The 24,945-nt window shown below is 44.9% G+C and overlaps 1 protein-coding gene and 1 long non-coding RNA gene across 2 annotated transcripts; one reads left to right on the forward strand and one right to left on the reverse strand.

Annotated features, from left to right (window-relative positions):
- Positions 1-15: 15 nt before the first annotated feature.
- Positions 16-11,393, reverse strand: ABHD17A (abhydrolase domain containing 17A, depalmitoylase). Its single transcript, XM_075611555.1, has 4 exons — positions 9,575-11,393; positions 8,132-8,326; positions 4,241-4,420; positions 16-1,679 (listed from the first exon to the last, which is right to left on the reverse strand). The coding sequence occupies exons 1-4, from the start codon at positions 9,892-9,894 to the stop codon at positions 1,451-1,453; spliced, it is 924 nt and encodes a 307-aa protein (XP_075467670.1). The 5' UTR covers positions 9,895-11,393; the 3' UTR covers positions 16-1,450.
- LOC142501547 (uncharacterized) lies at positions 10,624-20,264 on the forward strand. The gene is made up of 3 exons (XR_012803516.1): positions 10,624-11,627; positions 13,270-13,437; positions 18,090-20,264. It is a non-coding gene; the product is annotated as an uncharacterized LOC142501547 (long non-coding RNA).
- Positions 20,265-24,945: the final 4,681 nt, after the last annotated feature.

Genomic DNA, 24,945 nt, shown 5'->3' on the forward strand with positions numbered 1-24,945 from the left:
AGAGTGACAAATCTCCATTTATTGCTCATCAGTTTTTATTCTCCCTCGGCTTCCCGCGTACAGTTCCTGATCCCTGCCCAAGACAGGCAGGGGGACTCAGCAATCTTAAATCAGCCTTGAACAAGCCTTTAACCAACCCTTTCTGTGCCAGAGGGGTCAGCAACGCATTGCTCTGTAGCTAAAGGGTTAAAAGCCTTCCAGTGCTACAAGAGTTAATAACCCGTCAGGGTTCAAAGGTCAAACATATGTGTGTATGTAGTGTTACTAGTTCAGAACAGGTAACTGGAGTAGTATCTTCTTCAGTTTTTGCTTGTAGGGACAGTGGAGCACTAAGCTCTGGCTGTGTTCTGGCTGGCGATGACATCACCTTGTTCCCTGCAGCTTCCATGATGTCAGTTGCTGAGCGTTGAGGTCACGTGACCGGTCAATCGGTTTTACGGTGAGGTTAACTCAAGGTCAGGTGTGAAACTTGTCATAATTGTGACATCGACAGCAAAAGTCCTTGGGGTGACATTACTTCCAGCATGAACACAGCCCAGGCTTTGCATCGCATTGCCACTGTTCTCTAACGTTATTTTAACCAGTTAAGGATTCAAAGGCATAGTGCATACGGGTGCCTTATTGAATCATTAATGCAAGTTATCCCATAGGTTTTCCAGACTTAAAGTGCCTTATTGCACCATAAACACACATCATCACAAACTTTCCAGCCCCCCCCCATTCCCTCTTAGTGTGGCATTCAGATGGCTTTTTTGTGAGGGGTGAGAAAAAATCCTGAGAAACCCTAAATTTGACAAGAGTAGACGTCAAGGTATCTGCAGTTCATTTTATGCCCACACGGTGGAGCTCCTGCATTATAACCCTCATATCTGAGTTGCCCACATTAATGCGCTCCAGATTCTTATGGCACAGGAGGGGTAAACTCCCAGAACCTCCTCTGGCTGGGAGTCAACTTAGTGTTTGGAGCCAGTGGACTAACCCATTCATTGCCAGAGGGGGCAATGTGCTGCCGTCCCTTCTGGCACAGAAGGAGTAACGCCAATCTGAAAGGCCAAATCTGTAATTCCAGACCAGATGTAGTGTGATAATGTCTCACTGGGGCTGTTGAAGTCCTCACTGCCCCTTACCCCGTCCTCAAAATGTACCTTCTGCTCCCTGCACAGAGAAACTAGTAGCCAGCACTCGCCATGTCTTCTAAACGGCATTAAGACTGTGACCTGCACGCGGAGTTTCACGGAGACAGCGAGCTTCGCAGTTTGTTTTTTTTCCCCTTGTTTTTTGTTTTCTTGGTAACGGAAAAATTAAAATGGCGTTGGCCAGAATCGGTGAGTGGTAGGTAAGAGGTAGAGAGGGGGGAAGAGGAGGGGGGGGAGAGCGAGGGTTCGTAAAAACAGGAAGTCTCTGTTTCGGCAGTCCGTGGGGGGAGGGAGAGGGGAAGAGAGGAAAGCTTTCAGTTACCGCGTTGAGCGGCCAGCTCCTGAGAGATGAACCGTCTCAGCCGCTCCAAGTACTGGCTGTACAGTTCGATGTCGTTATGGCCGGCTCCTTCCACCCATAGCGGCTCCACGGTTTTGGGGCACCGCTCGAATAGAGCGAGGCCGTGTGAGAAATCAATCACTTCGTCCTCCGTCCCGTGGATGATCAGCACCGGAGAGGTGATTTTCGATACCTTGTCGATGCTGCGGCAAAATAATAAAAGACATTAATGGGTTAGGGCAGGGGTGCTCAACAACAGCCCGCAAGCCCCCCTCCACCCCCCCCCCCAACAGGTCAGTTTATCAGGATATCTCTACTTAGGCACAGGTGGCTCAATCAGTCCCAGCTTCAGTATAGGTGGCTCAATCAGTCCCTGGCTCAATCAGTCTTGCAGTCCTGCTTGAGCCACCTGTGCTGAAGCTGGGATATCCTGAAAACCTGACCTGTTGGGGTGGGGGGGGGGGGGGGCGGCTTGAGGACTGGAGCTAAGCACTTCCGGGTTAGAGCACTGCGGTGTCATCTCAATTCTAATGTTCCCATTCTAGTGACACGTAACCTTCTGACTGCTCTGAGGTATTTGGCACACTAGCACGTCAGCACTTAGATACTCGTTTTCTAAGCTCGGCTCGCCCCATCAAAACGAAAGTGGAGATCAATCACATGGCCGCGATCCCGAAAGAACGGATTGCACTGTGTGTTATTATATACTTTCTGCAGTAAAAAGGCTGATTTGTTGTTTGTTTAGTTAAAGCAGCAAACACACACACATAATGTCTATCTTATATGTTCTTTTTACAAAACAGGATAATTGATAACCTATATGTTTATTAATAATCATTGCTATATATTTTTTATAATATAGTATTTATTATAAAAAAATTTATGTAATTACTTTTTATCTGGTTTGTAATTTTTGAATAATATATCTATTTTACTTCTTACAGTCACTCCCTATAACTTCCATCGATTGTCCCATATAACCGCTCCCTATAACTTCCATCGATTGTCCCATATAACCGCTCCCTATAACTTCCATCGATTGTCCCATATAACCACTCTTTATAGCGCCTCTTATTGCCCCACATAACCGCTCCCTATAACTCCTCTTATTGCTCCATATAACCCCGCCCTATAACTCCTATTGCTCCATATAACCGCTACATATAACAACCTATTGCTCCATATGCAAGGTTTATAGAACAAAGTTCTGGTAAATAGTGCTCTAATGACTGAGGTAACTGATCTGAATAAAACTAATAATACAAATAATCTTGATTGAAGAACTTCCTCAAACAGGAATCTGCGATATTAGAGAGTGCTGGTGTACACAGGTAAGCGCTAAGCAATGAGAAACATATATAAAGTCCTGGTAGGTGCTGTAGATGAGAGATATAACAACTCCACTAAATCACTTCCAAGTAGGACTGCATCTCAAGCGCTGATATCTACCGTGTGTGTAAATCCCAGTGGCCAAATTGAAAGGTAACTCACATGCAGTAGCCTGATGTTCCTCCGTGGGCGTGCATCCCCTGGAATCTGTAGATAGTAACCCCCGAGAAGGGAGGGTGAAGCGGAGCACAGCCGTGCAAACGAGGGATACATCCAGGATAACAGCCGATCAGGTAAAAAACTTCTTTATTGAGTGAGCGACAACATGGTGCAGAAAAGGATAGCTCTTACGCGTTTCACGCCACGATTGGCGCTTCGTCTTGGATGTATCCCTCGTTTGTACGGCTGCGCTCCGCTTCACCCTCCCTTCTCGGGGATTACTATCTATTGCTCCATATAACCGCTCCCTATAACTCCTCCTATTGCTGCATATAACCGCTCCCTATAACTCCTCCTATTGCTGCATATAACCTTTAAAGCAGCAAAACATGTGAAATCTTATATGGGGTTTTTTTTTTCATTTTTTTTTTTTAAATAAATCAGTTCTGTAGTATTAGATAACAGTGACTGTTTTTTTTAATTCAACTCAATGCAATTTTTAATGAGTTTTAAAGCGTGCTTTGATTTCTATAGCAGACTTTAGCCCACCTCCCAAGCAGTGCAAGATCTTTGCAACACTTTCCTGTTTGTGATAATTTGTTGCAAATACTCCCAGCAGTTTGAGCTGTAAACTGTAACAATGGATAATGTTACCTTAGTAATATAAGAATACATTGTAGCTGCTGAGTTACACTGACTGATGCAACCATTATGTTAGGCACACAATCAGGATTTTGACAGATTTATAACAGGAGAACCAAACGATTGCCAGTTTAGGTAAGAATGTAGAATTATACATTGCCACATGCTTTACATATAAAAATAATAAAAATAGAAAAGTTAGAAAGTAGTATTGCTACTTTAAACACATGACATGGGATATAAACTCCTTTCTATGAACAGAAACTGTGTAAGGCTGCGAGGCTGGTGGCGCGTGCAGCTGAATTCCCCGGTCTACAGTGAGCTGCAGGAGGAAAGACAGGGGGGGGGGGGGAGTGACGGGGGCACGGCCATGACGTCACCCGGCAGGTTCGCCCTCATTGGCTGAACCGCCAGGAGGCGTGGCCTAGCGCTCTGTCGCTAGTTGTACTCACCATTTTAACGTGAGTCTGAAAAACGCACCACGCAGAGGCGGCTCTTGTCCCCGCCATAGCGAGCGCTACAGCAGCCAGCGGGGACCTGGCCTAAGTAACATTACAAATGGTCTAGAATGTGTTGCGTGGGTGAGTGCTTCCACTAAACAGTGAGGTGCTAGCCTGCGGAATGGGCCACTTACTTTGGGAAGGCATCGAAGCAGTAGGTTTTCTTGGTGTCAGGGAAGGCGACCCGCATCCCAGAGGTGAGAGGTGAGTGCAGCACCACGGCAGCACACTCATATCGAGATGCCAGGTCCACGGTGGGTACCGTGCCGATGCTCTGCCCGTACAGCAAGATGTTCTCCGGGCAAATCCCGTACCTAGGAGGGAGAACATAGCGTCAGCTGTCAGCCCTGAGTAGTGTTGCTGCCTTTGAAGTGGGCGATACACGGTGAGAATCCCAGTGCCCTGTACCTCTGGCACCAAAATTATTGTCATTAGGCCAGTTTGACCCTTTAACCACGTCACTGTTACTAGGCCACTTTATTTAACTCATTAACCATGTCACTGTCACTTTGGCTCTAAGCAGGGATTGGAAATGTAATAAAGAAACCAATTTAAATATATATATATATATATATATATATTTATACACACAAAAATATATATATATATATATATATATATACACACACACACGCTATATAAATATATATATATATAAACACACAATATATATATATATATATATATATATATATATATATATATATATAAAAATTTACACACGCTATATAAATATATATATATTTGACACTACTGCTCCTGTTTTCAAAAGCAGCGAGGGAACATGCAAAAGTTGCTGCCGTTTTGGCATCTGGGAAGATATTTGCCTTCAGGGTGTGAGAGGCAGACAGCTTCTGCTTGCCATGTACGTGACTCAGAACATACCCCAGGCGTGTGCATCTGAGTCGTTGGCGTGTTCTAATACTCCATGGCTATCCTGCATTCGGAGTTATTTTTTTATGTAACAGTGACAGCGCTGTGACATCACGCAGCTCGATGGCATCCGCCTGTGTCCCTGAGTGAGTTCGCCTCCTTTTAACCTAATGTAATCTTAAATATTTCTCTATTAAATAGCCCCCCTTTTCACCCAAACCATAAATGTTGTCAAATCCTCCGTTACTGCTGACCATTTTCGCATAAGGAGATGTCTTAAATATGGCCGCTGTCACGCTTGCTTCGCAAACACTGCAGCCATCCCACCTCATTAAAGTCTGACCCTTTTAAATGTCCCCCCTAGGACCAAAGTGAACTAATTCCACTGACATGTTTAAGGGGTCGCATCTGGGTAATTGATCATTGTTTTACCCAAATCTGACACCTATAAGCAATTTATTTTTGAAAGTGAGACTTGGGAGGGGTGTGGTTGCCTCTGGCTGCTCCCTTACGTGGGATGTCACTGAGTGTTCCCCAAGTGCTTGTGCAGCCAGAGTCCCCCCTCACCACCTTCTCTTATTTTCATGGGTTCTCTGATAAGGAGGGGGAGAGGAAGAAAACACTTGATTGACAACCCCTTCCCCGTTAACGGTGCAATCCCACATAGTTGGTCAGTTGAATTTTTATGGCCTCTGAATGGGGAAGTGTTTGTCAATCAAGTGTTTTCTTCATCTCCCCCTCCTTATCAGAGAACCCATGAAGATAAGAGAAGGTGGGGCGGGGAGGTCTCTGGCTGCACAAGCATTTGGGGAACACTCAATGACATCCCACGTAAGGCAGTGCTTATACCAGATGCGGCCAGGTGTGCGACGTGTGCGCACCGCCGGAACAAATACATGGAACCTAATGCAGTTGCTTTTACTTCACACGCGGCGCGAGTGCTTCAGCGCAACCGCACGACCTTCTCCCTAGCAGATTTTTTCATTTGGCGCGCGGCGGCTGCGTCACGTGAGCAGTTCAGCCAATGAGGGCGATACGCTCACGGCCACGTCTCTGCCACGCCTCCCTGTCTCCTCCTGCCTGCAGTGCAGGTTTCAAGCGTGCGCATTGCCCAAGTGATGTCACAAGGGTGCGCGCATGTCACAAGGGTGCGTGCATGTTTGCACACTCCGGGTATAATCAAGGCCTAAGGGAGCAGTCAGAGGCATCCACACCCCTACCAAATCTCACTTTCAAAAAGACATGAAAAATACTTATGTGTCAGATCTGGGTAAAAAAGGTATCAATCACACACTGGAAACCCCCTGAACATATCGGTGGAATCAGCTCACTTTGGTCCTAGAAGGGTTGTCCCTTTAAACAGCCGCAGACAAGGGTTGCATGTGCTGTATATTGTTCATTGGGTTTTTTGACCCACATTTTAAAGACATTTTGAATTGAGACAAATACATACATACATACATACATACATACATACATACACACACATACATACATACATACATATACATACATACATATATACATACATACATACATACATACATACACACATATATACATACATACATACATATATACATATATATATATACATACATACATATATACATATATATATATATATACATACATACATACATACATATACAAAGTCCAAATCTCTCTCTATATATATATATATATATATAACAGAGATTGGGGCTTTTCTTCATGTGGTGCTAAACCCACAATAAACAATAAATATGTAACAGTTTATACAAATACATATTTAAATTTACATATGTACAGAGATTTGTACAATATTTATACGAAGAAAAATAACTTCCTTTTTTGCTAGAAAGTGGAACCGTGTGTCAATCGAAAAAGTAGTGGTACTTTGTAACTAACAAATAGGTGGCACTCTGCATTTGGAAATAAAAAACTAGCAGTCCTCTGCGTTCTGACAATAAAAAGTTGTTTTAGTTCTGGGGTTGTAGACAAAAAAAAGTCAATTAAAAATCAGGAAAAAAATGACCTCTCTGTATCTGTTTGTGCCTCTTTGTCCTTATTTGTTTATGTCATTATCACATCTCTGTAACCCCATTGTACCGCGCTGTGGGGGATATATTGGCGCCTTACAAGTAAACAATAACAATAGTATTGTAGCACTCCGGTGAAGGTGACCTTGATAGCGGGTACATTCACATTTCCATACTCACTTTTCAGGCTTTTTGTTTCCACCTGGGGGAATAACAAATACTTGTACCAACAAGAAGTTTTACCTCGCTGCGTGAAGCTGAAATACCTTTCGCATTCAAAGAAAATGATTTATATTTAATGTACACACAGTATAATAAATATATATATACCCATTTAAAATGATACCCTGCTTTTGAGGGGTTAATATTTGGTAATGATTAGGACTCATAAATTAATAGGTTTATTGCATTTACTTCTTATGTGTTAGGAGGACATCTCACACACAGGATATCTTGAAGTTACAACACTTTAACTTCACCCTCCTCACTTCTAGGAATCCCTTGGGCGAGACCATCTCTTATCACGTAAGGGGGAGGTACCAGCCAGCCCATTAACATAGGAATCCTGTGCATAAGGAACTATTTGAAATCCTAAATGACACAGCCCTATACATTTATAGGAATTGCGCCCTCTTGCTCTTAAATAGATGCAGGCGACTATTAACTTATCGGGATCCCGTGCATGAGACACCCTCTTATCCCATCAGCGGTAAATGTAGGTAACCTTGTTACTGCTATAGATCCCGTTTGTGTGACCCTCTCTCGTCCAATAAGAGGGAGGTGCCACTGATCCTGTTAACATAGCAATACCTTACATAGGACAGTATTTGAAAAACCTAAATGCCACCGACCCTAAAACTTTATATGAATCCTGTGCAGGAGACGCCCTCTGACACACGAGAGGTGCTAGTAACACTACAGCAGGGGTGCTCAACTCCGGTCCTCAAGACCCCCTAGCAGGTCAGGTTTTAAGGATATCCCAGCTTCAGCACAGGTGGCTCAATCAGTGGCTCAGTCGAAGGAGGAGTCCATCAGTGGAGAAGTCTTGAGGAGTTTAGTTGAGCACCACTTCCCTATAGGAGCCTGTTACAGTCTGAGGCAGGTTTGTGATGCCTGCCCTCCCCCGCTCACCGCGTGCGCAGGGCCTGCCAGGCGGCGTCGATGTCTGCGTACAAGTTCTTCTCGGAGGGCCGCCCTGAGCTCGCCCCGTACCCGGAGTAGTCGTACGAGAAGATGTTGCAGTTGATGCGGGTCCCTAGGCCCAGGTAGAAGCTGCTCATCTGACCAAGGTCCACAGCGTTCCCATGGGAGAAGAGGAGTGTGAACCTGCGGGGAGGGTGACGTGTGAGGCGGAGAGAAAAATAGAGGGGGAGAGGAAAAGGTAGAGGGGGGGAGGAGGGAGAAGAGAGAGGTGTGAGTGCGGGGTAGGAGAGGGGAGGATGGAGAGAGAGGGTGGGAGGAAGAGAAAGATGGAGAGGGGGGACAAGGAGAGAGAGAGAAAGGGGGCGGAAAGTAAGGGGGAAGGAAAAGAGAGAAAGGGGGGAGAGAAGAGGGAGAGAAAAGGCGAGAAGGGGGGAAAGAAGAGGTGTAAGAAGAGGGGGAAAGGAGAGAAGAGGGGGAAGGGGGAGAGAGAAGAAGGGGAAGGGGTGAGTGATGAGTGTGGAAAGGGTGAGAGGGGGCGAGATAAGAGGGGAAAGGGGGAGAGAAGAGGGTAGAGGGGGTTATGAGGATAATGGAGAGAAGAGGGGAGAAGGGGGCAAAGGGGAGAGAAGGGGGGAAAGGGCGGAAAAGGGAAGAGAAGAGCGGGAAAGGAAGAGAGAAGGGGGAAAAGGAGAGAGAAGGGGGAGGGGAGAGGTGGGAAGGGGAGAGAAGGGGGAAAGGGGAAAAGAGGAGGAAATGGAAGACAGGGGGAGATGGGGATAGAGAGAGCGTATGAGGGGGCCAAAGAGAGGGGGAAAAGGGGTAGTAGGGAAAGACGGGGAGAGGTGAGCAGGGGGTGGGAGAGAGAGAAAAATGGGAGGATGAAGGGAGAGTGTTTGGGGGACGGGAGAGAGAAAAATGGAGAAGAGAGGGGGGAGGAAGAGAGTGGGAAGGGGGGAAGAGAGAAGTAAGGGGAAGGTGGGAAGAGAGGGGAGGAAGAGGAGGGGAGAAGGCAGTGAGAGGGTGGGTAGAGAAAAATAGAGAGAGGGTGAGAGAAAGGGAGGGAGCGAGAGGTACACAGGACAGAGACACAATAAAAGGTTAGCTCCCTGAACCAGCATTACAAAGTATAAGGTTTTCCCACCTGCACTGTAGCTCAACGTCCCCCCTAAACAGGGGGAATTTTATAATGCTAACCCAGCCTTTTCTCATTTTAGGCCTGCTTGTGGAGCCTCTCCCCTCTCCCCCACCACCAGTCAAACAGTTAAAGTGGCAACACAGCCAGCGATATAATAGTCATCCTTCCCCCCCCCCCACCAAACCTGAATTTTCCCCAATGAGCAAAACCCTAATGTCCAAACACTAAACATTAGCTGGTTCCTAAATCGCCCCTGAAATGGGAAATAATTTGAGTGGTTACAGGGTGTCCTATACCTGGCCCCGGGCGCACAGCGGATGTACATGCAGGCGATCCTATTGCCCCGGCTACTCTTGGTCATAAAGACTTCCACGGTGTCAAGTTCCCGCTGCGTGTACTGGAAATCTGCGCGATCTGTGAGGTGCAACTTCCAACGTCCCATAATGCCCGCTCCACTCCGCACGCTTCCCCCAGCCGGCCCAGCCGGGGTGTCTGCCTCCTGTACGATGGCATAGGTGGGGGGCGGCGGCAGGAACGCCAATTTTGCCGCGATCCTACCAGGACAGGGCGGGCAGCAGAAGAGGCAGCACAGCTCCTTAATGGAAAACCCATTCATGTTCAAACCCAACAGCGAGGAGGAAAAAAACCCCGATAGGATAGTTGTAAAAAATAATTGTGGAAAAAGATGGAGGTGATAATAAAAACCCTTCAATTTTTTTTCAAATAAAAAACTGTTTTTTTAGGGCTGAAAAAATTAAATAAAAAGTAGTGTTAACAAAAACCCATACTTGCCCCTTGTAAAGGTTTAACCAAAGTAGTAGGATTTTAAGCCATATTTGTGGCTGTAGTAAAAAAGGGCCATGTTGTAGAGGGTGGGAACGGTATTTGGGGGTGAATGGAAACAAATAGGGTATTTGGGGCGTATTCCTAAATGGGGCTCCTAAAAGTTTGTAGGGTGGGAGAGCAAACTGCAGTTTGTAAGGTCAGAAATATATACATATAGTTTGCAGATCAGAATCCCAAATGCAGTCTGTAAGGTTAAAAAACGAACAAGTTTGTAGGGTGCCGTTTATAGGATTGGAAAGCAAATGACCGTTTGTAGGGTCAAAAATCTGGAAATAAATTGTAGGGTCTGAATCCTAAATATAGTTTGTGAGCTGAAAAATAGTGTAATATGGTTAGAGAGAGTTTGTAAGGTCAGCGTCCTAAATACAGTTTGTGGGTTTGGATTGAGGGATGTCAAAACCCTACAGAATTGCAGACCCTAAAAACACCTGTGTGCTCCTCCCGCCATATATACAACAAGAAGCCTCTGAAAAATCCCCTCCAAAATGTTCAGAAATGTTAAAATCCGGGTGTCTCGGGTGTTATATTCCGGGTGTCTCGGGTGTTATATTCCGGGTGTCTCGGGTGTTATATTCCGGGTGTCTGCGGTGATATATTCCGTAGTTTTTCGGTGATATAATCCGGGTGTCTCCTCAAGTGGGTCACCTCCGGATTCGGGTGTCCGTTTGCCAGCCGGTCAGGTCAAAGGTCGTGACTCGAAGTGTTCAGAACCAGAGAAGAAGAGACACCCGAACCGGGTGAGAGAAACACCCGTGTACCGCCTTCGTTACTCTCTGTATCACTGTTTCGCCCTGTCCCTAGCTGTCGGTTTACCTGTCCCTGGCTGTCTCTCTATGCCTCCCTGTCTCTCTATGCCTCCCTGTCTCTCTATGCCTCCCTGTCTCTCTATGTCCCTGGCTGTATCTCTATGCCTCCCTGTCTCTCTACGCCTCCCTGTCTCTCTATGTCCCTGGCTGTATCTCCAAGTCCCTGTCTCTTTATGTTCCTGGCTGTCTCTCTATGTCCCTGGCTGTCTCTCCCAGTCCCTGTCTCTCTATATCACTGGTTGTCTCCCTGACTGTCTCTCTCCCTGTCCCTGGCTGTCTCTCTCTCCCTGCCCGTCTCTCTCTCCCTCTCCCTGGCTGTCTCTCCCTGTCCCTGGTTGTCTCTCCCAGTCGCTGGTTGTCACTCCATGTCCCTGGCTGTCTCTCCCTATCCCTGGCTGTCTCTCCCTGTCCCTGGCTATGTCTCAGTTTCTCCAGGTGCCGGATGTGACTCTCAGGCTGGGACTGGAAGTGACGATTAGAGAGAGAGAGAGAAACAAACAAGGAGAGAGAGAGAGACAGGGAGACAGACACGGACAAGCTAGTGACAACCCGCCACATACCGTATGTGATAGTGTTTCTTGCAGCTGACCTCAGATCTCCTGTGACACCTGTCACTGCCCCTCACACCTGGGAAAGGGGGGTCTGTGAGGTCCCAGCAGGGACATGATGCTGACTCAAGAGAAGGGGAACGTCCATGGTACATACATAAATATACAGTACAGTAGAGATATACTTACATATATACATAGATATATACATAAACAAAAACAGATAGATATATACATAGAGATATACATACATATATACATAAAAATACACAGAGATATTCATACATATAAAATATATATATATATACGTAAATACACATACAAAAGTGGAGATAACTGCAGCACTCTAAATAATATACAAGGTTATATCAAGGAATATTTAGCTTTAGCATCCTTTAGCTTTTAGCTAAATGTTAGCTAATTTAGCTTTAGCTTCCTATAGGGTGCACACACTGAATAGCCAGGATCACCATCCAGCCCCAAAAACATCTTTAGGATGATTTCGGGGGGGATACTACGGCCGCGAGCGTCCGTGCGCCGCGCGCTGCTGCAGCCCAGCAATCTGTGCCTTAGCTGCAGGAGTTGGGCCGCGGCGTTTGGGGGCGTGGCAAATGCGTCACGGGGCTGGTTCGCTGAACCAGCTCATCTGACGCGACTGCAGCCCGAAAAATAAATTTCGGTTGTGTCGGCAAAATGTAGCAGCGTCAACGCTGTACTTTGCCGCCAAGGGTCGTTTCTACTCTGAAACATATTCTCTGTCACAACTTCGTCCCGAACGTGCACATTACTAATTATGGTATTCTTTATTTAAGTGTAGTCTGTAGCAGGCAATTCTTTTGTGTTTACACATATATATATATATATGTTTATTTATATAGATAGACCGGAGACCGGCGCAAACTGGTAGATAGGTAGACACAAACATAGCTACCGTTATTAAAGCAAAGATAAACACTTCGGTCCAATACCTAGATCTTTTCATCAAGATCCGAGAGTGCCTAGTTCATACTTTTTCTATGCATCTGTTGAATGGCAGGTTTGGAGCACTCAGGCTACTGCTGTAACCATGGCACTATTTATAGTGAGAGATATAGTGATCTAGGGTTAGAGGGATAACAGAAACAGGTATGTAGACATATATATTACATGTGAAAAACACATATATACTGTATACAAGTTGCATCTTGATTGACATCCATCATGTAACTCTCACAAGTTTGGAAATGTAGAGTTTTGGGTCTGCGGCCAGGGTGGGTTTCATTGTAAAATCCTGCTTTAGAGACCCTATATAAAATTCTCTAGCTGTGCATATATTGCATTTGCTAGTTTCCAACCCATAAACATTCTCTCCCCTCTTATTACATATCCATCACGGTAATGATAATCCACAAGGGAGTGGAGAATGAGGGATTCTTCAAACATGTAATTCTGAAATCCCAAACGTTTCCAATCTCAGATCAATGACCCACACACATATATAGTTACAGCTCTCCCTCTCGTGTTTTTTATTCCATACAATACATGTTTACCTATAGCTTGGGATCTCACCAGAAACTGCACACACAATCCTGTTTTATTTTAAAACACTTTATTATTTGTTATACTGTATGTGTGTGTGTATCCTTGGAATGTGTTGCTGACACCTCTAGCACCGCACGGGTTAAATAATAATGGTTATATAAAAACAATGGGTATATGGTAATTAAATTGAAATACACATTTTTAATAAGCCTTTAATGAGCCTTTGGGCTGTTGTATATACAGTAATAGAATGTATATAAATATTCACAGTGCACGCTGAATCATTCGTCTGCACGTGAAATCCAGACCGGTTGAGGAGATGCTGGAATCCAGTTAAATGGCTCGTTACTTATGTTGATAATAAATAATAATTAAGAAAGGTCATCTACTGCCTCTGGGAATCAGTCACCTTTTGGTATGTGAGAAATAAATACATAGGTATGTATTGTGTGTGTATTTTTTTTATATATAGAGACAGAGATACGGATGTGTATATGTATATATATATATACACAAAATAATGCTGGGTGCACACAAACAAAGAGCCACAGACCAAAAAGAATAAATAATATATACTTATCAGGAATCCAGGTGCTTGCAGACAGACAGGGAACACCAACCAGTCTAAGGCCGCGCTTATAGTGACGGCGATGCCACCGATGACATCACCCGTCGCCATTGCGAAAGTTATATTTTAAGTTTAGGCAACGTCGCTGGCTACAAGGCCCGTGATGTCACAAAAGGGGGAGGGCAGAGGCCGCAAGGGGAGACCGTCGGTGAAAAAATCAAATATCAGTAACTACCAGATTTTTGGTAGCGCTGTCGCTTGGTCTCTTTGTCGCTGTCGCGTGCACTATAAGCGGCGGTGATGGCCACAATGGATTTGTTTTCACGCGGCCGTCGCCGGCACTACAAGCGCAGCCTAAAAGATGCACAAAAACATGAAGTCCGCAGCACACTCAATAGAAAAAGGATTATTTAATCTCAATAAATCAAGTATATATATATTTATACAGAGTACCCTTCTTAATTAACCCCATAATATGAACTGCTGTGCAAGGGCGGTACAAGAACCAGTGGCAGGGAAGGGGTTAATTCCCATTTAAACTTATGTTAAACGAGTAAAATCCGAGTCAGAGGGATTCACAGCCACACATGTAATGTATTATAGACTAATGGGATAATGTCACTCATCACACAAGGTATTCTGGAGCCAAATGGTTATATGCAGGATATAAGTATGGCCAGATAGCTTAACTCATCCCTTTTGAAAGTACAAGTCCTTATGTATTTCTTGATTTTATTGGGAAAGCATCAGACATATGAAGGCACTTGTAGATGTTGTGGAGTGGTAAGAGAGTGCTTCTCTATGCGGAGTGCTTTGTATCAATTGAAGGTAAAAACGGAATGGCCATGCCAGGGAGTAGATAGCATGAGAGGTACTCACTCAGCCTGCTTAGGATGGAAAAGGAAGTGAGTAATCTTTGTCACACAGGAATAGTGACAGGACTACGCTACCTGTGAATACAGACAGGGGTGTATGGAAAAATCCTCTTAGCCAGGGGGATTAAAGAGGTTGGCAAGGCAACCAGCTACTGGCAGAGTAAAGAAAGGAATTTGTAATAATAATGTATCGATTACACAGGCACTGTCAGTTTTCAGAGCAGGGAAAACATGCAACTGAAATATAAAGCGCTAGCAGGCAGAGCTGCAAGGGGGGGGGGGAGCAGGACAGAAATGAACAATCCTGTTCCAGGACACAAGGAGGTATCACTAACCTTATTATATATAAGACGCCCTGTTATCACATAAAGAGGAGCTGTCACTAACCGTATTATTTATTGGAGTGACTGTGAATCGCCCTCTTATCACATAAGGAGGTGTCCTAACCTTATTAATATACAGGAATAAGTATGAGACGCCATCTTATCACATAAGGAGGAGGAATCACCAACCATATTATTTGTAGGAGGGAGTGTGACACCCTCTTATCGCATAAGGAGGAGGTGTCAGTAACCTTACTATTTATTTATAAACTGTGTTACCAGTAAGTAATACATTAAGAGTGGCCTCTCGTTTTCATGTATGCCCTGGCTAAGGAGCTATGATAACAATACATGGTTACATTAAAGCTGCAGTTCAGTCAATATCCTGCATGTTTGTTTTTTTTAATAAATCAGTTCTGTAGTAAGAAAAAATACTTTTAGCATTTTCTGTTTTTAAAAAAAACAACTTTGAAAGACCAATTTTCTTGTATTCTATTTTAACAGCCATTTGCTAAGGCACGGCCCCTTCATGTCCTGTCACAAGCTCTGGCACACCCCTTTGTCAGCCCTGCCCTCCCTCTAGCACTTGTCAGTGCAGGAATGCTCATGAATATTCATGAGTTTCCACTGCCAGTCAAGCAGATTATAAACAAATGCCAGCTTTTAATATGTCACCAAATTTCGACCTATCAATACATGGAAAACGAATTGAGCTGCAGCTATACTGTTCTTTAGGTAATTAGAGATTGCACACATAAAACTATTGAAGTAAAAAAATAAATGTAAAAAAAAAAAAAAAAGACTGAACTGCAGCTTTAAATAAAAAAAAGTATGGTGCATAGACAACACACAAATGATATATTCTTAGATAAAATTATAGAATAATGGTGCAACGGGAACAAAGCAGGACCCTAAATCCCACAAAATAATGGCATAAGTATATATAGGGCTCCCAGCACTCCAATTATAATAATGAAGCAAGAGTAATGTTTGAAAGCAAAAAAGTATTTAATTGTAATGAAATGAGTAGCACTGTCACTAATTGCTTGTATAAGGAGTGTAAAATATCTACACATATATGTGTCAGAGCAATACACAGTGTCTATTACCAAATAGAAGAGGGCAGTAATGTAACCACAGAGATAGGTAACAGTATAGTATACAATGTGAAAAGGGAACAAGTGCTAAATAAAAACCACTACTGCACACAAACAGTAAGTCAAAAAATACTTATCTAGAGGCAGAGTGGTAAGAGGCAAGAAAACAATGGGGAGGAGTGCAACCCGCTCGCCCGCCTCCTCCGAAGAATGGGGAAAACGGGCCAAAAGAAAAATCAAAGGGAGAGGAGGACAAAAAATGGGGGCAACGTTTCGGGGTAGGACCCCCTTCCTCACACAGTAACATGAAAAAGACCAAAGGGTTTAACTAAATGACCCTTTTCAAGAGAATATATAAGTATTTTACTTTGTATTTTTGTCATATTGGATATAGCATTTGGCTTTTCTGACTTTAGCTGTAAGGATTTGTTCTATAAAATACAACCAGTTTGCCGTAGGTTTTGGATTTCAGGGTATCAATATATTAAATATATATATTATAAATAACAGAGATAGAATAGAGATCATTCCTAATTGAGATACAGGGGAATACAAGTTGTTCCCATAAATAGAAAAGGGGGTGATAGACTCAAAAACATATCTAAACAAGATAGTTTTGGGATCTATAAATTAAGGACATTAGCTCCCTGGGGACTAAATGAGGAGATCGATATATGGTCTCTTTATTAATGTATGTTTTTCACCACTAGCCTCTTATATTTACATCCATATAGCTGAGGATCTATTTTTTTTTTAGTAAACTATGGGTGTTTAATACCAATATATATATATATATATATATATATATATATATATATATATATATATATATATATATATATATATATAAATCTGAAGTTTGTGGGGTTGTTGATGTGGCCAATCAGATTCGTCCGTGGGTCTGCCCGCCCACCCGCGACTCTCATTGGCCAAGAGGTAAGCTCCACTGTGACACACACAGACATTGGTCCCTGTGTCTGCCCCCACACGACTCTCATTGGCCAAAAGGTACAGTGACATCACTGACACACACCTACTTGACTGTCACACACTGACACTGACACACCATACCCCCAGAGAACCCCTGCGGAGTCCAAGGTACTTTCATCCATCTCACACTGTCACCCGTCTACACACACACTCACTGTCACCCCTGTGTACACACAAACACACACTCACACCTGAGACCATGCTTCACACACACTCACTGTCACCCCCGTTCACTCCCGTGTACACACACTCACACCTGAGACCAATAAAAACGGAAAATACGCTTTCTTCACCTAATAAATACGGAAAATACGCCACCTAATAAAAACGCCTTCAGCTCCGCACACACGCCCGCACGGACCGCACACACGCCTGCCCGACACTCCCTGCACACACGCCTGCCCAACACTCCCTGTAGCCGCGCACACACCACACTCCCTGTAGCCGCGCACATTTTACTGTAGCCTTGCACGCCATAGCCTGCACCCGGCCGACACTCCCTGTGCCACACACGGCCGCACCACACTCCATGTAGCCGCGACCGCCACACCAAAAATCCATAATCGCATTCACAATGTAAAACACCATTACACAAAATGTCCGCATTCAACTGCCTTTCCCCCTTCGCACTCTGAATTGGCATTACAAAATGGCCGCCCGTCTAGCCACGTTCCCCTACGCAGTGTTAATTATAAAATGGCCACCATCCTATGGCTTACATTCGCATTGGGCCTTCATGATTGCCTTCACGTTCAATACATCTACAGCTTTAACACTTACGGCGACTGCAGGGGGCGGGGCCTGCGCCTGAGAAAGGCGCCGCACATGTGTCCCCCCTCCTTCCTGTCCACTGTACCCCCCCCCTCCTGTCCACTGTCCCTCCCTCTGGGAGGGGGGGGGAACGGAGAAAGAGGGGGAGCACAGAAATAGAGGGAGAGGAGGGAGCGGGAAATTTAACTCACGGGCAACGCCGAGTATATCAGCTAGTATATATATATATATGAAAGTTTTTTGTTTTTTTTTACCTCTGCTTGCTATTTCTTTCTCCAGTGTCACAATGCATCCTGCAGTATACAATATAGCAAGTTGTGGCGGCTATTTATATACTGACACATGGGCTTGTGCTTTTGCCTGTTTTCTCTCAGATACTAATGGTTACATTTCATTCTATTAGATATTACCCCAACTGACTAGTGTTTTAACACAATTCTTTTCTTTGTTCTCTCTTTTGTTTCAGCATTAAAGCCACTGCTGTTCATTGTCATTTTTTAGTTTAACATATTGTTTGTTATATTTATTGTATTCTGTAATTATTTCTGTATTTTATTCATGCTGTATTAAATCGATGTATGTTTTATGTTCTTAAATGAACTATCATGTGTAACACATTATGTCCAATCAGCAGAGTGTGTCTGGATTGATCTGAACTCACACATCCACTGTTTTATTTTAACCAATGGGGTTGAATTGAGGTGTTTAAATATCGGCGCTAGTCCAGTACAAATATATTCCCTGATGAAGTAGATGTATATCTACGAAACGCGTTGGATGTGGACTAATAGTCCCTAAACTCTCTATTAGCAATTCCAGCTATCTAATTCTCCTGCGGTAAAAATCAGGGCTAAGTGTATACGTTTGCCTTCTTGTGGCTTTGCAGCACAGCCGCGACGTCACGAGTCGCCGTTTACTGCTAATTTAGACAGTTTTGACGACTGAGACAACTCTGGCAATTTTTCAGCTCTGTGGAATACTGCCTGAAGACAAAATAGAGTTGATTAGGGAGGCAAGTGATTTGGCAATGGCTGGGACACTGACTCGTAGGAACTTTGATTGCACTGGGCCTGGTCCACATTGGCTGTTTAGTTTTAATGTTAGGAGCGCCTGTGTAATCTCCTCTTCAGTTACTGGGACAAATTGAAGATTGTAAGCATTTGGGAGAGGGTGGGGCCAAAGGGGTTCTCAAGATTGGGCTTCATGATTGTAGTTCGGGTTGCGGTTTGATAGTAGGGAAGTAGCACACCCCACAGAGTATTAATTCAGGGCATTTGCTATGTCAGGGTATTTATCAGAGTAGTATCATCCTTTTTGATATTAGATGGCTGATTTTGGTTTGTTGATATTTATAGGAGTGAATGTTAGAAGCCCTCTTATCACATAAGGAGGAGGTATCCCTAACTATTAATTATAGGTTTGACTGTGAGATACCATCTTATCACATAAGAAGGAGCTGTCACTAACCTTAATATTTATAGGAATTAATTATTTATAGTAACGAGCGTGAGATGCCTCCTTATCACAAAGTAGGAGATATCCCTAATCCTATTATTTGTAGGAATGAGTTGGAGAAGCCCACTTATCACATAAGGAGGAGGTGTCACTGTGACGGTAGGGGTAGATGTGACTGCTTTTAATAAAAGTTAAGCCCGCCATTACCCCTACCTGTCAGTAATACATTTGTATAGTGTGTGTGTGTGTGTGTGTGTGTGTGTGTGTGTGTGTGTGTGTGTGTGTGTGTGTGTGTGTGTGTGTGTGTGTGTGTGTGTGTGTGTGTGTGTGTGTGTGTGTGTGTGTGTGTGTGTGTGTATATAGCAAATGGAAATATAACTGTATGCTCATTTGCATGTCTTAGGCAGGTCTGCAACCCCCTCCTTTCACCATTATCACCCAGCACACAGCACTTCCACTGCAGCAAGGGATTCTGGGAAATGTTTTGCTATAGATTCTGGGAAATGTTTTGCTGTGGAGGGTTTTGTCACTTTTTTCACACACCATAACTTAACTATATATATGTATGTATGTATGTATGTATGTATGTATGTTGTGTAGCCTGGTTCCAGAACTTCAGGGCGCAGGGGTTAACGTTGCACTCAGTGGAAAACTTGCAAATTGCCAGTGACCTTTCCATGTAACTGTTTTCATGGAACTCTTTTAATGTTGCTGTTCAACCCACCAATCAGGGGCTAAGTAATATTGCAGGCACCTGGCCTTGGCCCTCCCCTAAATGTATCTTTGTTATGCCATGGGGTATTGTTAGGGAGCGGCTTCGTATGTATAGTCAGGAAGCAGCTCACACAGGACTTGCTGTGTAATGAAAGTCCTTTATTCCCCATGTCAGGGGTTGCAGGTTGCAGTAATCAGGTAATAAAACAGAATAGTCTTTAAAGTAAACCGCATAAGTCTGTAAAGTAACAAGACAGTCCTTAATCACTGGTATCTCCAAGGGAGCGCTGGCTCTCTCCCTGACAGGCTCTCTGCAACCTGTTCCCTCGCAGATTGAGAGCAGAATGAGAGGCAGGAAGGAATCTGCGTTCTGCCTTTTAAAGCTCCCCTTCCCAATCAGCTAGCAGTATAATTACGTGGAGCCGCACCGCTCATACCAATCTCCAACTAATGTAAAAATAACCCGCTGCAAAAGGGAAAAAATTACAATCAACACAGATAGAGTGACCAGATGGTCACAGTAGTGAGTGCATGTATTAGGGACTACTGTGACCATCTGGTCACTATCTGTGTTGATCAATCAGCTAGCAGACCTACTGTATAACCTTGGGTGCGTTTTTTCCTGGTCTGCTCAGGTGAGAGAGTTTTAACCTTTTATATATATGCTACCTCACGGGTAGAAAGGTGGGGAGGGAGACCCTCAGTCAGAGCAGGGAGGTTGCTGAACTGAACCTGAAGATACTGCTGTTGCTGTGCCAGTTCTAGGCATACGTTGCAGGGAATTCCCCAGTTACCCCAGTTGGGAGTGTGTATTTCTGTATATTCCATTAAATTCACTTTCATTCACTCTGTTGTTCTGTCTGGCGAGTTGATTCCTGGTGTGTTAGTGCTGGTCTCCCGTGACAGTAACTAACCTTATTATTTATAGGGCTGAGTGTGAGAGGCCCGCTTGTCACAGAAGATTAAGGTGTCACTAGCCTTATTCCTTTATAGGAGCCTGTGTGAGAGATGCTCCCCTGTCACATAGGATGGAGTTATCCGTGGGGGCTGGAAGTAGGGCTGTGGGGGTTCGGTGTAGGACATTTGGCGCTGCTCACCTCGCTGCCGGGACACTCAGCCGTTGGCCACTTCACCGCTAAGGTAAGTCACTAACCTTGCCCTTTACCTTAAAACCCTCTGATGTTAACCCCTAATTCTAACGCTACCCACTACTCTAATAACCTTACCTCTTACCCTAAAACCCTTTCCCCCCTAACCGCTAAAACCCCTAAAGTTAACCCCCTATCCTAACCTCTAAATGCCCTAAAGTGTACCCCCTACCCTAAAACTAACCCCCTACCCTAAACCTTACCTTCTCGTCGAGGCACCCAGGGGCAGAGCGGCTGCAGTGGAGGGTCCCCCTGCAGCGAAACGCCAGTGGGGAGCAGGTCGCGACGGGACGGCCCTGACCAAATGTGCCATTCTGCGGGGGTTTATACAGTTTTACATTGTGTTACTGATTTTGTATGTCCAGCATCCTCGCCCCAAGCATAGTTCCTGCAAGCCTGGAGGTAGCATTAACCTTTTCCATTTATAGAAATCTTAAGTGAGACCTCTGTAGCAGCAACAGCAGCAGCGGGGTCAAGTTGAGGGAAACCCCAAACACTAATGTTAGTGTAAGTCGTTAGCAATCTGTAATTATATTGTTTGTTTGTGTAATTATATTGTTTGTTTGTGTATCATGTGACTAGCACTGCAGCAGGAATAAAGCCATGGAAGGGACAGTATGGGTCATAGGTGTCACCCTGCAATGGGAGGGACAGACTCCATGGTCCCTTCTGTCTGTGTCCCTACAGTATCAGCATGTCACCCAGCATGTCACCCTGCCGTGGATTAGACCACTGTTTTTCTACCTTTTTTTCTTGGTTAAGGAACCCTATAATTATATTGTGAAATGCTGAGGAACCCCGACCCTCTCTAATAGCGCGTCTGAGATCAGATGCAGTGTAAGGAACCCCAACCCTCTCTAATAGTCTATCTGAGGTCAGAGGCATTGGAAGGAACCCCAACCCTCTCTAATAGCACGTCTGAGATCAGATGCATTGTAAGGAACCCCAACCCTCTCTAATAGCGCGTCTGAGATCAGATGCAGTGTAAGGAACCCCAACCCTCTCTAATAGCGCGTCTGAGATCAGATGTATCATAAGGAACCCCAACCCTCTCTAATAGTCTATCTGAGGTCAGAGGCATTGTAAGGAACCCCAACCCTCTCTAATAGCGCATCTGACATCAGATGCATCTGTCTGTGTAACTGTGTCACCTTGCTGTAAGGGAGAGACTCCATGGTTCCCTCTGTGTGTCACTGTGTTACCCTGCAATGAAAGGGACATACAGTGTATTCCAAGGTTCCTTATGTGTGTGTCACAGGAGTGAAAGGGGCAGACTCCATGGCCCATACCTTCCTTCCCCAGCTACAAAGTTATTCTGATTGCAAATCATCCTTCAGAAATGAAAACCTTAACCCCTTCACTGCAAGAGGGGCCGTCAATGTGTTGCAAAGTAACAAATGAACATAAGAAGCACAGACCTGCAGGGCCCTCTAGCTAATAGATTAATTTTTTTATTTCCCGTAAGACGGCACAGGCTAAATTCCCCTCTACGTCCTTCTCTGAAGCTCCACACCCGCAGCGATAGCATACAAGCACCTCTGTGTTTATCCACACACAAGAAAACAGGTTGGACAATACCCTAATTATTATACTGGCTGTTTCCATGTTAGGTAAGATGAGTGTATATTCTTACAGTTAAAGTTCATTTTATACATATTGTGACAAACGGCTTACTCCGGGGCTCCGCCGTCTGTCCGGGACTGTTAGAACACGGTCTTTTAGGGTAGGTTAAATGACGAGGCGTAACGTGCTGTTCCTTAAAACAGGCTATTGCATGGTTTATTCAGTCCCAGGCACTGAGACGGCCACAGAATTCAAAATAACACATAAGCAAACAAAAACCCTGCTCGTCTGAGCACTAACTTAACTAAGGTTTTCCCTGACTCAGGGTTGGACTGGCTTATCCAGTTCCAACAACAAAAATAAGGAACTTTGCAGTTTTAGACAAAAGGAACAGAATGATTTAACCTGTTTGGTGAGAGGCGTTTCCCCTCTCTGCTTCCAGCAGCCTTCCTGCCTCCAGGCTCTTGGGGAGAGGGGAGAGGGGAGAGGAACCTCTTAAATACCTGATTTCCAACTAGCAGGACAGGTGACAGAAATCAGGCAGCAGACAAACTCTGATCTGGATCCCTCATCCCTCAGTTCCAGCACTTGCCAAACTGTGGGATGGAGTGCATGTATTATGAGGCTGCCCTTTCCAGCCTAAACAGGATAGAAACTGTTCAGTATCCTGGGAGCCCTATATATGGAATTTATTACCATCCACTGGTTTCTGTCACAATATATATATATATATATAGCCCCTTCCCAATCCCGCCGATCGGATCACCGCTGCTTTGGCCGCTCTCTGGGACGTGAAGCTCTGACTGGCGGTTCTTCATTATCTGACTGCCCTGGTGACTGCTCACGTCCGATATCCGTCCTGCACGACCAGCCACAACTTTCAGTCTAGTCGCAGTCCCCATCTTACCTATAGCAGCTTCGCCCGCTTCGTTGAAGAGAACTATGACACACCAGTGTTTCCTGCACAAGCTGTTGGAGGAAGTCTGGTTAAAGTCTTCCCTCCTGAATCTGCAAGGGGCTCACCTAGGCCCGTTAGCGATGATGGGAGATGGTGGGTGCCATACGGACCTGATGGACCCCGAACCTGACACCTCGTCCCTGAAGGACTTGGACTTTCTGTTACCAGACACCCTGGGGAGAGGAGGACTCTGGAGCCCCTGCTGGCCTCGATCTTGGGGCTCAACCCGGGATGGGTCTTGCCCCAGAGCTCTCGGCTTAGAAAGGGAGGTGTGAAGGAAAGGGGCCCAGGGACCAGCATAATAAAGGTTAACCCCGGTCCCTGGTCCCTGCCCGTCAATTCCCTGGGGCTCACCCGGCTGCCATACCCTGGAGCTGCCGCATTTAATGTACCTGTAGTCGTGAATCCTTAATTCCTGTGTTATGTGATGTACCTAACAATAAAAATGATTGTGCACAAAATAAAGCCTAGCGAAGGTCTCTGGACATGCGAGGCTGGTAAAACCTTTGTGAAGACCGCATGTCCGGAAAACTGGCTAGTGCTGGAGGGGAAAGGGAGGTGCAGGGAACAAAGGGAAAGTGGCCGGGGACAGAGATTGGTCCAGAGGGCTATCCGACCACAAAGTGGAGCATTTCGCCGTTTCCACAGACATCCCAGCACCGAGCCCAGCGGGGGATATTCTACCAACCGGGAAACTCTTTGCCGAGCACCGGCTATTCTGCTTTCTTTTTAATCCCATAAAGATTTTGTCATGGCTATATTTAGTTCTTTTACATCTGTGCTGTATCAGTATTGGCAGGATCTGCATGGGACATCATCTGTATCAGGCATTCTCTACCAAAAAATTACAGCGGTAGGTCCATCCTTTTCTGCAATTCGTCTATAATCTTTTAATAATAGGTCTGTCTCAAACATTATTCCTATGTATTTTAGGGGTCTGGTCATGATTGGGAGCGGTATGTTCTTTGTTACTCCAATGTTTTCTGGTTTAGCTATTGTGACAGAGTCACTGACTCAGTAGGCTGTGACAGTGAATGGAGAGATGCTGCAGCCAGATCACTGAGTGTTAATCTCCTCAGACAGAGAAAGCACAGCTGAAGACTGATTAAACGGGCTGAACTCATGAGTGAAACAAGTGCTTTAAAAAAGCATAAGTTGCTCACACAAGGTGAGCTTGTTTTTCCACAGGAAGGTGGAGAGAACTCTCCCGGCTTGGAAGCCGTAGCAGCTGCTGCTGCTCTGGTCCCCAGTCCTGTGAGGAGCTTTGCTGCTGGGACCAGCTGGGACCCCAACCCAGGATAAAGATAAACATTGCTGCGAGGCTGGACACAGCCTGCTCCCCGGAACCGTGTTCCTGTTTGCTGTTTGGAGCTGCAACAGATAAGACTTTATTATTACACTTATTGGTTATACTTTGTGTTGCATATGTTTTGGGCATGACCAGATTAGCTGGCTGTCTTGTTAGTAAGGGCTCAAGAAGTGAG

Source organism: Ascaphus truei, chromosome 8 (genome assembly GCF_040206685.1).
Source record: "Ascaphus truei isolate aAscTru1 chromosome 8, aAscTru1.hap1, whole genome shotgun sequence".
Lineage (NCBI taxonomy): Eukaryota > Metazoa > Chordata > Amphibia > Anura > Ascaphidae > Ascaphus > Ascaphus truei.